Here is a 16,342-nt window from a genome sequence, read left to right as displayed (position 1 = left end):
ATATTATTACAACTTAAAATAATAGTTTTCTATTTGAATATACTTTAAAAAAATAATTTATTCCTGTGATGCAAAGCTGAATTTTCAGCATCATTACTCCAGCCTTCAGTGTCACATGTAACATCCAGTCTATCACATGATCATTTAGAAATCATTTTAATATTTCTGATTTATTATGAGTGTTGGAAACAGTTCTGCTGTCTAATATATTTGATGAATAAAAGTTAAAAAGAACTGCATTTATTCAAAATAAAAAAAAATTCTAATAAAATATATATTCTAATAATATATTTTTTTACTATCACTTTTTATCAATTTAACACATCCTTGCTGAATAAAAGTATTGATTTTATTTTAAAAAAAAAAAAAGAAAAAAAAATTACTGACCCCAAATTACTGACCAGTAGTGTATACTGTTATTACAAAATAGTTATATTTTAAAAACATATCTTCTTTTTTTTTTTTTTTTTTTTTTTTATTTTTAAGTTTTTATTCTCAAAGTATCCTAAAAAGTATCACATGTTCTGAAAAAATATTAAGCAGCAGAACTGTTTCCAACTTTGATAATGAATCATCATATTAGAATGATTTCTAAAGGATCATGTGATAATGATCCTAAAAATTCAGCTTTGCATCACAGAAATAAATGATAATTTAAAGTATAATAAATTTAAAAACAATTATTTTAAATTGTAATAATATATCACAACATTACATTTTTTTCTGTATTTTTGATCAAATAAATGCAGGCTTGATGAGCAGAAGAAACTTCTTTCAAAAACATTAAAAATAGTAATGTTTCCAAACTTTTGACCTGTACTGTATAAACAAACCTTCAGTGAAAACCTTTAGAATATAAATGTGTGTAAGTGCTGCTGAAGTGGAGGAAAAACTTTTAAAGCTACTGTATGAATTGCATTTAAAAATTCAAGAGACACAAACACATAAAGTGTAATAAAACAAACTCTTGAGGTGTATTTTGGATGCTTCTTTGTATTATTCTTAAAAAAAAAACACACATTATGAAAGCAGAATAGACCAAAAGTACCTGATCATCAGAATCAGAATGATCTCTTATAGAAACAACTCACATGACGCTTTATGATCTCGCTCTACAAAGCAAAACGTAATATGGAAATGCAAGAATGTGCAATGAAAAACAGTCAAAGTTTAAAGGTCGTGTGACGCGCCCCGACACGCACACATGACAACAGAAGAGCTTTAGACGCCTGTCAGACTGAAACTCAGCATTCTGGGAGAACACGCGTGTGATTAGAGCAGCCGGTGTGTTTCTGATCACGCCATCTGACCATCAACACAACATCAAACAATTAGTGCAAACGCAGGGGTCAGGGGTCAGCCTGTGGTTATTGATGGCTGAATTAAAACGCCGGTCAGCAGGAAGCCAAGCTTTTATAGGTACAAGCGCACACAGAGACTAGAGAATGGACAACACACAATAGAAACAACTCTGAATGATTAATACTGACTGCAGCAGCAGCACACACAATACTGAACACTGACACAACACAATAACTACACGCTCCATATAAACACTGCATTTCAGTTTGTTCATCAAAATCATTATTTGATCAAAAAATACAGTAAAAATATTTGATATTATTTTGAGTTAAAACTGTTGTGTTGTGAAATATTATTATGAATTAAAACATCTGTTTTCTGTGATGTGCAGCTGTAGTTTTCAGCATCATTACTCCAGTCTTCAGTGTCACATGATCTTCAGAAATCATTCTAATATGATGATTTGCTGCTCAAGAAACATTTCTGATTATTATCAATGTTGAAAACAGTCAATATTTTTGTGGAAACTGTGATGCATTTAATTTTTCAGGATTCACAGATGAATAGAAAGTTTAAAAGAACAGCATTTATTTTAAATAGAAATCTTTTTCAACATTATAAGTGTCTTTGCGGTCACTTTTGATCAATTTAATGCACCTTTAATAAATGCAATTATTAATGTCTTTCAAAAAAGAAAATCTTGACATTAAACTTTGAAAGGGTGATGATTTCTGAAGATCATGTGACACTGAAGACTGGAGTAATGATGCTGAAAATACAGCTGCGCATCACAGAAATAAATTACACTTTAACAGAGATTCACATAGAAAACAGCTGTTTGAATTTGTAAAAATATTTCATAATATTGCTATTTTTGTTGTATTTTTTAACAAATAAGTGCAGCCTTGGTGAGCAGAAACTACTTCTTTCAAAAAAAAAAAAAAAAAAAAAAAAAAAAAAAAATAGCTGTCTATATGTAAATGTAATCTGTAATCAGATGGAGTCTGTTCCTAAACAGAAGCTCAGTGTTGCTGGATAGTGAACGCTCTCTCGGTCGCTGAGGCCTGTAGTTCAGTGTGGCGCCAATGTTAGCTGGGAGCCGCGTTCTGATTGGCCCCAGGCTGACCCTCCCATCATGCCTTGCTGGGTTGATTTTCCCAGTGGGACAGACCCATCAGGAGCGGAGTGATTAATGGCAGGCGGGGTCAGGGGTCACCCAGCGGGCCCCTCCCACACCCGAGAACTAACACAACTACTAACACAAACCATCAACATCTACTGCCTTTCACTGAATACTAGCAGAGCATCAACAGTGACCGCCTGAACCGATCAGAGAATCAGTGGGAGAGAAGATATAGGCTAAATCTGAGAAATTAGGCCTCTTTTTGACATTATCATGAATTAATCCTATCTAAATGTATTGTATTTCAATAATAAAACATTTTGGTAAATGGTAATGTCATAATGCAGCAAAATACAAACACACACACACACACACACACACACAAAAAAGAAATGTCCTCATATATATGATATAATTTTTTTTTTTAAATATATACATTTTTTTCAGTACTACAGTCATTAAGTTTTAACATTTATAGAAAAGTTAAGAATAATAAAATTAACACAGTAACTTTAGACTATTAATTTAAAATAACAATTCTTCACATATAAGATATAAACTGTATTTGTAATACAAAAACTGTATTTTTATTAATCATTTATTTATTTTATTTATATTTTCTATTTACTTTTTTAATTAAAAATATTCTTTTATTATTATACTACTATAACGAAATATATATATATATATATATATATATATATATATATATATTTTCTATTTACTTTTTTAATTAAAAATATTATTTTATATTATACTACTATGCTATACTATATATATATATTTATTTTATATATGTTGTATTTTCTATTTCTATTTTATATATATACATATATATATATATGTGTGTGCATTTAGCAGATACTTTTATCAAAAGTGACATTCAAAAATGTAAACAAAATATTTTATAAATATGAAACTATAATAAACTATATATTTACAATATAATATAATATATAAAATTTTATTTATATCTAAAATTAATTCCTCATTCACCCAGATAAAAGAACTCAAAGGTGAAGAGCATTTGAGCCGTAATTCAGCTGAGCTCCTGAACTCACTCAACAGTCTGACAGTCAGATATCCACATTAAATATGGCTGATTTCACGTGACGGATGTGTGTGAATAATTCAGAGGCAGAGAGTGACAGCCTCACGCGTGACACAGACACAGAGGAAATGAGTTTCTCCGTCGCTCGGTGTGAGGTTTCACTGACGCTCCGCTCTTAATGCACAGATCCAGGAGCAGCATGCTGCACTCAGGTTGCTTTTATTTTTAATGGCAGCTCAGGGACATAAAAGGTAACACTCAGTGACTGCAGGGAATCTGCTATATTTAGTCTGGCTCGTGCCACATGACAGATGAGCTCATATACAGTGACAGCAGCACATACCTGCTGTGTGTTTACATGCAACACACGTCTACGCATAAAACACATGCACATGAACATGCATGGATATATTAATACCTGTTAGTGCAGCAAACTAACAAGACAGAGCTGCAAACAACCTTAAACCCTCATAAAGAGACAAACCTGATCATGCATCTTCCAACGTTGAAACATTTCCATATGTGCACAAAAACATCTCATACATGACAGAGAAAAAAAGACAAAGAAAAGCACAAACAAATTTGCATTTTTTTGTTGCATCAAATGAGTGGCATTTGTTTATGAGACGTGAAGGAACCATCACTTCTCTGATTATCAGCCTCGCATCTTTCTGTTCGTTAATAACGTCTGGATCAAAAAGCAGCATGAAACATCTGAACTAATGGTTTTAGATGAGAGACGAGAGACTGCTGAATTATTTAGATTAATACTGCTAATATTTTATATGATATGTTAACTAGATTTACTTAAATTTGACTAGATAGATGCATGATTTGAGGAATCTTTTGACAAGTCTACAGCAAAAATAGTGCAGAACCAATTATAGACAGGGTTATTAGTTAACACCACAAAATAAAAAAAATAAAAAATAAATAAATAAATAAATAAATAAATAAATAAATAAACAAACAAATAAATAAATAAATAAATAAATAAAGTAAAAATAAACAATTGTTTACTTAAAGAAAGACGTCTTAAATGCAATCAAGATAAAATATTTTAGACTAAACCAGGCTTATTACAGTTAATTAAACCACTAAATAATATTTTACTTAAAACCATAAATAATTTTACTTTAAATAAAATAAAATGTATTATTAATTTAAATAAAATAAAAACATATGGTTTTCATTTTTAATTATTTTCTTTTGTATTATTTTTAAATTGTTGTCCTAAAACATAAAAATAAATAAAAAATAATATTTATACACATCAAAAAACTAAAAATATGACAAAAACACTAAAACAAAAATAATAATAAAAAATTAAAATGAAAACAAACAAACACTGAAACACTCAAAACATGAATAAAATTACAGTTAATTAAAACCATAAATAATTTTACTTTAAATAAAATAAAATGTATTATTAATTTAAATAAAATAAAAAGATATGGTTTTCATTTTTAATTATTTGCCAGGGCAACATTTCTCATTTTTATTTAGTTTAACTTGATGTCCTAAAATAACTAAAAATAAATAAAAAATAATATTTATACACATCAAAATACTAAAAATATGACAAAAACACTAAAACAAAAATAATAATAAAAAAAAACAAAAATTTAAATTAAAACAAATGAACACTGAAAGACTCAAAACATGAATAAAAATTATGTTTGCATCTCATAAAAAAACTATAAATATGAGATATTATGGAAGTTAATTTATGAATATGAACTACATTGTCTGTGCAAATCATTGGTTGTTTGTTTAATTGTTTGTACTGAGGCATATTTCATAAAACTGTGGTTTGTGATATTTTGATAATAATTGGGGTCAGTAAAGCGCAATACTGAGCTGAAGTGAGCACAGATGAGGGGGTTTGAGACGCTGTAATGTGACTCCTGAAGACGGGTCACCTGCACAGATAACAGCAAGAGGAGAGCAGGACACTCAAAAGACTCGACGGCGCGGAAAGAGAGACGCCAATTTAAGTGTAACTAGAGTCTGTGTGGTCCTCTGGGGAAGCAGAAGAGATCAGGATCTTATCAACACCTCCTCGAAACACGAGAGGAACGGCTGGAGTCACGGAGAAATATACAGTTAGAATCAAGAATGCAGATCTGAGCCGGTTTTATTTCTGGAGGCACAGAACCTGATGCTACGGAGAAATATACAGTTAGAATCAGATCAGATCTGAGCCGGATTTTATTCTGGAGCAGAAGCACTGATGCTTTCACAGAATCTTGTGTGAGGTCAAATAAAGGAAAGCAACCCCCACCTTAATCAATGAGTAACCACACGCTCAGATGAAGCATCAGCTGCTCTTCCCTCATTCATTTATTTGATCAAAAATACAGTAAAAATGTGAAATATTATTATGATTTGAAACAGCTGTTTTCTATGTGAATCTCTGTTAAAGTGTAATTTATTCCTGTGATGCGCAGCTGTATTTCAGCACAGGCATCATTAACTCCAGTCTTCAGTGTCACATGATCTTCAGAAATCATTCTAATATGATGATTTGCTGCTCAAGAAACATTTCTGATTATTATCAGTGTTGAAAACAGTTACATATTTTATTTGCATTTGATTTTTCAGGATTCACAGATGAATAAAAAAGTTCAAAAGAACAGCATTTCTTTGAAATGGAATTTATCTATAACATTATAAATGTCTTTACTCTCACTTTTAATCTATATAATGCTTCATTTCTCTATAAAAGTATATTAAACGAACAGTCCGTGCTGTATGAGTGTTTTAAAGAGGTGTGTGTATTGTGGGTGTTTTTTTTTTGTATATAGTAGTGTGGGTGTTTTTATTTTTATTGTGTATTTTTGTAACTGATACGAAAACAATCCAGTCTAACTAGTTTAAGTGAATCATTATTGGTGACTATTATAGTATAGAAACTGGCAGTAACACTTAAAGCTTTTATACATAATTCATAGTAAAAGTAGTTTAAGTGCATTAATTATATCTTATAATGCATTGTATGCAACCACAGTTATAATTTATTATAATACCCATTGTTCCACCTTTAGGAAGTATAATGCATTAAAACATGACTAACAAACCTTCAAATATTATAATGCATTTTAACTTTGGTTACAATTATTTATGAGTAGATATAATGCATAACCATGTACATTATGAATACCTTTATATGCATTATACTGTACCTACAGCCTTTAAAGTCTCATTTTGTATCAGACGACAAGCAACATTCTATAAGTGCTACATTTTGGTTTTTACACTTTTTATCAGAGTTTTTTTATGTTTTTATTTGTAGTATTTAAGTCAAAGCTAATTGTATAAGATTAATTCAATATATTAAATATTTTTAAACCAGTTAAAGCAACTGAATGTGATAACTATGCGATTAATCACATTTAAACGTTTGAATCGAACTGTAGTTTAAGCAGGAAAGGCTTCAGTGATTGAGCTGTTGAAAGTGTGGAAAAAAGTGAAGAGAAATTAAACAGGAAGTGCAAAACAGGGTGAAGGACAGAGACAGGAAGAGGGCGAGCGTCGGGAGAGAAATGATAAATGCCTTTTTTTAAACAGGGTGAAATACATTTAAAAACACCATCCACATATAATTTAAAACACATCCAGCATTTACACACAAAACCTCAACTTATAATCAAAGATAAATATATAGATACTAAGAATAAACGTCTTTGATTAAACAGCAGATGGGATGCCGGGCCCCCGCCCTGTTTCTGTCTCTCATAAATCACTGGTTTCAGAAAATTGTTGTTTTTCTGTTCATTCCAGTCATCCAGAGGCTGTTCTTTCTGGTGTTCATCTCTACCTCGGCTCCATCAGACAGTAGTTGTGTGTGTTTCTGAGGTTCATTAATCATGCTATGAGACGCGGGGCCCCTAAACCATCCCTGCAAACCCACTTTATCAAGTTTCAGAGGCCCCCGAGGCCCTCTACCTCGGCTCCATCAGAGACCAGCCGATAAATCAAAACAACATCTTATTTCAGCTCAGCGTCCTGCACATCGTCTGCTAGAAAGACACAAAACCTGACACTAAAAGACTAGCTCAGCCTGAATAAATAAATAAATAAATAAATAACAAATAAACAAATCCGTCTTGTGTCATTCAGACCTCTTTGACTTTCTTTCTTCTAAAAAAAGAAATGTTTAGAAATGAATGTCAAAAAATGAGTCAAAAAAAATAATAATAAAAAAAAAAACTCTGACTTTCATCATAAGGGAACCCAAAAAAAACACCTTAACATTTATTAAAATATTTTCTTGTGTGGTGCAAAAAAAAAAAAAAATTAATACATATACTGAATATTGGCAAAACTAGGAAAAACGCAGATATATATTTAATATCTTCAAAATGAGGAAAAAACATATTGAGAAATTTACTGAATATTATCCAAAAATAGTGAGATGAATGCTGAATATTGTCAAAATTTGGGAAAGTAGTGCAATATACTAAATATCATCTAAAGATTAAGATACATACTAAATGTCATTAAAATTAGGAAAAATAGTGAGATGCATAATGAATATTGTCAAAATGTGGAAAAATATCGAAATACTGAATATATTTCATTATAAGGAAAAATACACATACTTAATATTGTCAAAATGTAAAAAAAAAAATATTGAAATACATACTGAATATTCACTCATAAATTTTAAATTAAAGGCCTAAATTTATGATTCAGGTATTTAAATTGGCTATATTAAATTAAAGGCCTAAATTTATGATTCAGGTATTTAAATTGCATATAAATTTCCTTCCATTTGGATTACACAGTTTTTTCATTAATAATATAATGAATTTTTTTAAGTAATGATGCTTTATGTATTTATCTACAAATCCAATTTTTATACATTTTAACTAATTAAATGTTGCTTATTCCACAGCTAACCATATTTTTTAACACGTCCATCCTTGTTAACTGAATAAATGTAATTGTTTTCACAAAGAAGAGATTTATACTGATTATAAGCAAGTTGAATAAACACATTTTGCAAATAGGATTATTTAAATCAAATCAAATAGATGCAAATAGTTTATAATAAACTATGCCTTAATTTGTCTGACTGTAGAAATCCGACCTGTTTTATTGATGTATGACTCATAAGGATGCATCACATTCAGTTAATTAGTTTATATTAAAACCATGTAATCCAAATGGATGGAAACTTTATATGCAATTTAAAAAAGTCACAATAAAACAGAAGTTGTGTCAGATCTTTTCTTCCATATTGTGATGTTCATCCGAGTGAGAGAGATGATCCAAAAATAATAAATCTAGGATGGGACTTGGTTCTGTGCATTGGCTGCTGATTGGATGTTAAGATGTGGGCGTGGCTCTCAAGTGTATGCAGATGAGCGGGAGCTGTGGGGGCGGAGCTTAAGAGCATAACTGGCATTACTCACTTGACAAAGTAACTCCTATATTTCCTTCTAATTTAAAGCAATGCATTCCTTTACTAGTTACTTAAAAAAGTAATCTTGCGTTACTTGTAATGCATCACCCCCAACACTGATTATAATATGCATGATCTGATGAAGATGATATGTGATGAGGATCCTGCACCTGTGACACCAAACATCAAACCACAACTGACGCTCATGTTGTGTTTAAAAACATCTGTGTGACCTCTTAACATCTCACAATCTGATGTGTTCAGCAGAAGCGCTCGCACATGAATCAGGCTGGACAGCGCACACACCTCTGGAATAAAGAGCACAGCAAACCTGATGGGAAAAACCACTCTAAACTGCTCTGAAACTGAGCCTCTGCTTGCCATGAAACTGCAGCAGCATGTGGCTTTCCTGAAGCTCCTCGATACGGGGCCTCAAGTGCGGGCCCCTGACACTCCGTTAAAAACAGCTGCTGAATCACACACACACACACACACACACACAGTTCCCTGTATTTAAACACTCGACATGGAAGTGAGATTCTGCGGGTTTCCTTCCTCACAGAGACGCTTCACGAGACGTCCCAGTGATCTTCTGCTCTGGAGACACAGCAGGACTCTCTACACTAGTTAGTTATTGTGAGGATTGGCTTAACAAACACTAGTGCAAATGTTTCTCACACACAGCCTGTGCACACAGACTGTGTTTATTGGGATTAAAGTCTGTTTCAGAAGGTCAGAACAAGAAAGAATAGAGAAGAGAACGTGATCATATGATTTTTAAATCATATGTTTTGAAAGAAGTCTCTTCTGCTCACCGAGGCTGCATTTATTTGATCAAAAATACAGTAAAAATATGAAATATTATTACATTTTAAAACAGCTGTTTTCTATGTGAATATCTGTTAAAGTGTAATTTATTTCTGTGATGTGCAGCTGTATTTTCAGCATCATTACTCCAGTCTTCAGTGTCACATGATCTTCAGAAATCATTCTAATATGATGATTTGCTGCTCAAAACCACTCATAAGGGCAATTTTTTTTTACAAATTGTGATTTATAAATCATCTGAAAGCTGAATAAATCATCTCTCCATTGATGTATGGTTTGTAGGAGACAAATATATTGTCTGAGTACAACTATTTGAAAATCTGGAATTAAGGGAGCAAAAACAATCTAATATTGAGAAAATCATCTTGAAAGTTGTTCAAATGAAGTCTTAGATGCATATTACTAATCAAAAATAAGTTTTGATATATTACAGCAGGAAACTTCAAAATATCTTCATGGAACATGATCTTTACTTAATATCCTAATGATTTTTGGCATAAAAGAAAAATCAATGATTTTGACCCATACAATGTCAAAATATTTCTCCAGGGTCAAATTTCTGATTATTATCAATGTTGAAAACATTCATGCTGCTGAATATTTTTGGAGAAACTGTGATACTTTTGAATTTTTTAGGATTCACAGATGAATAGAAAGTTCAAAAGAACAACAAATCTTTTGCTACATTATGAATGTCTTTACTGTCACTTTTGATTGTGATACTTTTGAATTTTTTAGGATTATGAGTTTATTTGATGTTTCTTTTGATCAGTTTAATGCATTGCGGCTGAATAAATGTATCTTTCTCTTTCAAAATGTTTCTTTCTGATTATTTTTTTTATGTTTTTGTGTCCTTCACGTGTGTGAACTTGCTGCAGGTCAATCCCCTCGTCATCTCACGGCCCCTGACGGGCCCCTCAACATTCAGCACTAATAAACACACATCCAGATCTCCAGGTTTCAGTCCAGACATGAAGCATCAATCACACAGTTTTAACACTAACAACACACACACACAAGAAATAGATGTTTGGACATGATATGTGTGAAAATGACACACACACACACACACACACACACACACACACACACACACACACACACACACACACACAGAACAGATCCTGACAGTGAATATACTCACTCCACTATCAGACTGAAATCATGTGAATTCAGATGAATCTCTCTCACCTCGTTTCTGCATGAAGGTGAAAAGGTCGTCCAGAAACTCCTTCCTGTGCGGATCACTGTCCAGCTCATATAACTATCAGACACACAGACACGAATCAACCTTTTACACAAAATCAACATCTTCATACTCAATCATCAATTCAAGTAACAAATTAAATAGATCACTTAGTAAATTTCACAAATAATTACAAATGACAAAGAAGATGAAATTTTAGCAGAAAGACTGAAACAGTATTTTCTTACAAAACACACTCCAATAATCTGTTTTATTTACAATAATCTGTTTTTAATTTATTTTATATACAGAATTAAGTAAATTATACAATAATAAAATTAATCTAAATTGCACCTTTAAATTAAATTAAATTGGTCCATTAATACACAATGAAACACATGTCTGGATTCACTTTGAGACAACTTTTATGCAGAAATTGCTAGTAAATTCACAAATATATATGTGTATATATATATATATATAAAAAAAAACAGCAAGCAAATTCTTGAAATAAACGTGAAACTTTTTAAGTAGAAAAACTGAAATAGTATTTTTTTATGAAATGTACAATATTCTTTGTTTTATTTACAACCTCAAAACATTGTGGTTTTTTTACTGTGCAGAGTGTAGACACACAGATTGTAGTAAATGATATAATAATTGCTATAAAACCTTTGAATTAAACTTATGAATTAAGTAACACTGAATTAATCATTAAATCTTGAAGTAGAAAAATAGCAGGTTTTTTTAATATAATGTTGTTATATTTACAACTTTGAATATATATATATATTACAGTGCACACAGATACACAAATAATGTTAAACATGGATAAACTCACCTTGGCGAAATCTCTGGACACTTCTCCTCTTCCACGAGCAACATCCACTTCATCCGGCCAGGATACACCTCCATTCTGCACACACACACACACACACACACACACACACACACACACACACACACACACACACACACACACACAGACACACACACACACACACACACACGCGTTTCTGTGAATTGTGGGGACTTTCCATAGACTTCTATTATTTTTATACTATCCTTGTGGGGACATGTGGTTCTAACAATATAGCATAAACAAGCACACACACACACACACACACACACACACACACACACACACACACACACACACACTGAAATACTCTAAGTATGTGAATGCAAACACTACAAACCCTTTTCAGTCACAAACTACAGAAGATTCATCTGAAGCGGTCTGAGGGTCTTTAGCTCCTGTGCTAATTCATCCAATCGGCTCCATTTACAACAAACACGGCTCAAGGAGGCCATTGCTACAGAGAGCAAAGGATCATGGGAGATTGGACTGTCTGTCTGATAAATGCAGTTAAAGTAGCACTCAATGAAACTGCTTAAATAATGACTGTTTCCAGACAGGTTTCCAAACACTCTCACTGCGCTGCAGTACTTCACTGGCATTTTCAAAGCTTCAATATTCAACAAACATTATGTGCAATAAATATAAACATTTCATGAAATGAAAATATATATATAATTTCAGCAAAACGTACTAATTTTTGTCTAGTTGGAAGTAAAGTAAAACTAACTGAGAAATAAAACCTAAAAACAGAAAATATAAAAAAAGAAAAAGAAAAAGAAAAAAAAAGAAATAATAATAATATTAAAAAAATAATAACTTAAAATTTTAGCAAAAACTAAACGCAGGACATTTAGATTTTACCCTGTTACTGGATGCTTTGAGCTCTGCTTCACTATAATATAAAATCATCAAGCATTAAACAAGTGTCAGAGGATGATGATTCAAGCAAATGCTCTGAATCATAAAAGCATGCTTTTGAACTGCTTTTATTTGATCCTAAAATGCAAGCTGATCCTGACGTCTGTATTGGTTCTCGCGTCGGTCTAAATCCGTTAGCAGGTTTACAGTAAGCGGCGGGTTAATCACGTTACCGCAGGACGTGAGAGGATCGCTGACGGCTAGATAAGAGTCAGAAATAACTCTGATCTCTGAAGCTCGGACACGTTTCACTGGGTCACAGAGAGAGAGACGAGCTCCTCTCAGATCACTAACCACAAAACAAAAGAAAACCACACGCGTCAAATATCAGATGAATCTCGCACCGCACACATAAACACAGCCTGTGTGTACATATTACTGTCATCATCTGTGAGCGCCCATGTTTACACACATAACCTGAATGTGCTATATGGAAATAAACAGAAAAATATTTGAAGGCTTATGCTTTAATGTATTATTTGGTATGCAACACACTGAAAAAATGGTACTCAGTTTTTTAAAGATCAATTTATTTTAGGTACATTTAAATAAACAAATTTAGTTGACTAACTTTCAGAAATTTTTTTTTTTTTAAATGTAGCTAAAATAAATTGATTTAAAAAATGTAGAAAATTCAATGAATGTTTTTTCAGTGTATTTATAATTCTATTTTTAAATATAATATATACATTTATAATTATTAACAATTTAATTTAAGGTTTTTATATACATTTGATTATAATTAAATTATTTAACTCATAATTTATACATTTAGTTATTATTTAATTTATTTATAGTTAATTTTATTTTCGAAGTTTATAAAGCTTATACAGGTTACTTGTACACATTTGCACAAGTTAAACAAGGGTTTTGGGTACATGTTTTATGTGTTTTTTGAATTTTTTAGAATTGTTTGGTTAATTGTTAAACTCTGAAATCACATTAAAGGAGGTCTGGAAATGCTGATCAGATCATATGCAAACTCCAGTCAAAAGTTTTTGAACAGTAATATATTTTTATGTTTTTTTTTTTTTTTTTAAATCTTCTTCTGCTTACCGAGCCTGCATGTTTTTTGATCCAAAAATACAGCAAAAGCAAGAATATTATGAAATATTTTTAGTATTTAAAATAACTGCTCTCTATTTAAATATATTTTCAAATATAATTTATTTCTGTGATGTGCAGCTGTATTTTCAGCATCATTACTCCAGTCTTCAGTGTCACATGATCTTCAGAAATCATTCTAATATGATGATTTGCTGCTCGAGAAACATTTCTGATTATTATCAATGTTGAAAACAGTTGAGTACATTTTTTCATTCTTTGCTTGGAGTCAGTATAATTAAATCAATACATATTTATTATAAAATTATGAAATTATAGAAAGTAATACTTTTATTTAGCAAGGATGCCTTAAATTGATCAAAAGTGATGATTAAGACATTTATAATGTTACAAAATATTTATATTTCAGATAAATGCTGTTCTTCTGAACTTTCGATTCATCAAAGAAACCTAAAAAAAAATCTACTCAGCTGTTTTCAACATAATAATAATAATCATAATAATAATAAATGTTTTTGTGATGAATGTTTGTGTGTTGCAAATCAGTATGTTGGATTTTTTTATTGAGGTTATTGTGATTGAATTAATGATTTTAAATTTCAGGATTTTGTTTGATTTGAATATGTTTTAAAATATAAAGCAGTTATATTAAATAGTAAAACATATTACTGCTTTTGATGTATTTCTGATCAATTAAATGCAGGCTTGGTGAGCAGAAGAGGATTCTTTAAAAACATTAAAAATCTTGCTGTGCAAAAACTTTTGACTGGTAGTGTGCATCTCAGCCTCTTTGTCCAGAAAAATAAATGAATGTTAGTTTCATAATTAATTTCACAAGAAAGTGCAATTTAAATGAGTCTACAACACTAATGTGAAGCATGTAAACAGAACCAGAAACCCTTTTTTATTCAGGCAAATGCATCGAAAACATTTCACTGCAAGCAAACATGGAAACGAACAGTGCAACTTCTGTTCTGTCGAGCACAGCGCTTGCAACATCCACATCATGGGTTTGATTCCCAGGAAAAATCTGCCTTGAATGCAATGCGAGTTGCTTAGGATCAAAGCGTCTGCCAAATGCATCAAGTCGAAGGTAAACGTAGAGGTTTAGAGTAGTACAGAGAATGCAGGTTTGAGTAGAAATGCTCTGGAAAGCCTCGTGTCATTTCACAAGAACCAAAACAACAACAACAAGTCGTATGATCGAACCGCAGGGAGCCGCGGCGCAGAAACTCACGCTCCCTGAAGATGCTCGTTCAGAGGTTTAATCGATAGCAGCAGTGCTTGCGTTACATGTCTCTCTAAACGCCCTTCGGGGGAAACACACGTTTGTCCGTGTTCACTGTTCTCCTGAATTTGCATCGACACATACGTGAATCTCTGAATCTCTCGTGGAACGCATCATGCAAATAATGCCTGACTCGATGCAACCAGCACTTTTAAAAAAGCCTGGTCTGATGATGTGATGCATAAAAATAACACTGAGAAAAACACGAAAGTTGACTTTGAGTGAGTGTGTGTGTTTGTGTGTGTTAGAGTGTGTGTTTGTGTATGTGTGTGTGTGAGAGTTTGTGTGTGTATGTGTGTGTGTGTTTGTGTGTGTGTTTATGTGTTTATGTGTATATGTGTGTGTGTATGTGTATGTGTGTGTGTGTGTGTGCGTGTGTGTTTGTGAGTGAGTGTGTGTGTGTGTGTGAGTGAGTGAGTGTGTGTTTGTGTGTGTATGTGTTTATGTGAGTGTGTGTGTGTGTGTGTGAGTGAGTGAGTGTGTGTTTGTGTGTGTGTTTATGTGTATGTGTTTATGTGTATGTTTATGTGTATGTGTGTGTGTGTGTGTGTGTGTGTGTGTGAGCGTGTGTGTGTGTGTGAGCGTGTGTGTGTGTGTGTGAGTGAGTGAGTGTGTGTTTGTGAGTGAGTGTGTGTATGTGTTTATGTGAGTGTGTAAGAGTGTCAAAGGAGCAATGTGTGAAGAAGGATCTGTGTCATTCACATCAGTGTGACACTATCATGAGAGTGTGTGTGTGTGTGTGTATAACTTGACTTAAGGACATTTAGATATTTGTGTTGGAAGATATTTTCTTTTTTCCCCATGCATGCAACATTTTTTTCAAATAATTTTATAAAATTAAGACTTTCCACTCTGATTTAAAGTGTTTTAAGGTCTTAAATTGTGGAAGGGCGAATAAAGACTTTTTAAGACCACTTTAAAAAACCCTGTTCTTAAATGCTGCCTACTCTATAGGGAGCTCACTACGTTTAAGAACAGAGCCCATGCATGTTGAGTTGAAAACACACAATAAATCCATTTTAAAAAACAACAGAACAAAGAAAGAATCCCTGGTGTGTTTTGACGTATTCTTTTAGGTTGAGAGGAAGTGTGCTGTGAATGATCTAATCTAAACCTGCTATTACTGAAAATAGCAAAGCTCAATCAAAGCTGAATATTAATAAGAGAACTGTAAATGTGGTTTACAGACGGATTTGATTTTCTGAATGAATCTAATTTGACAAAGCGATTACAACCCAACCCTGAAATCAAATAAGCTGAACACAATTGGTGAAGCAAATGAGGTTGTTCTCATTTCCATCCGGTAAAA

At 32.2% G+C, this 16,342-nt stretch overlaps 1 protein-coding gene across 1 annotated transcript in view; it reads right to left on the bottom strand.

Annotated features, from left to right (window-relative positions):
- The window catches only part of si:dkey-205h23.1 (AT-rich interactive domain-containing protein 3B), a 45,717-nt gene that overhangs the window by 10,640 nt on the left and 18,735 nt on the right, over window positions 1-16,342 (bottom strand). The window contains exons 3-4 of the mRNA XM_042744562.1: window positions 11,742-11,816; window positions 10,906-10,978 (exon numbers count right to left, since the gene is read on the bottom strand). Of these exons, the coding sequence (XP_042600496.1) occupies window positions 10,906-10,978; window positions 11,742-11,816 (148 nt within the window). The remainder of the gene's footprint in view (window positions 1-10,905; window positions 10,979-11,741; window positions 11,817-16,342) is intronic.

The sequence above is a fragment of the Cyprinus carpio genome, chromosome B18 (genome assembly GCF_018340385.1).
Source record: "Cyprinus carpio isolate SPL01 chromosome B18, ASM1834038v1, whole genome shotgun sequence".
Classification (NCBI taxonomy): Eukaryota; Metazoa; Chordata; class Actinopteri; order Cypriniformes; family Cyprinidae; genus Cyprinus; species Cyprinus carpio.
This window is presented reverse-complemented; position numbering and strand designations above follow the sequence as displayed.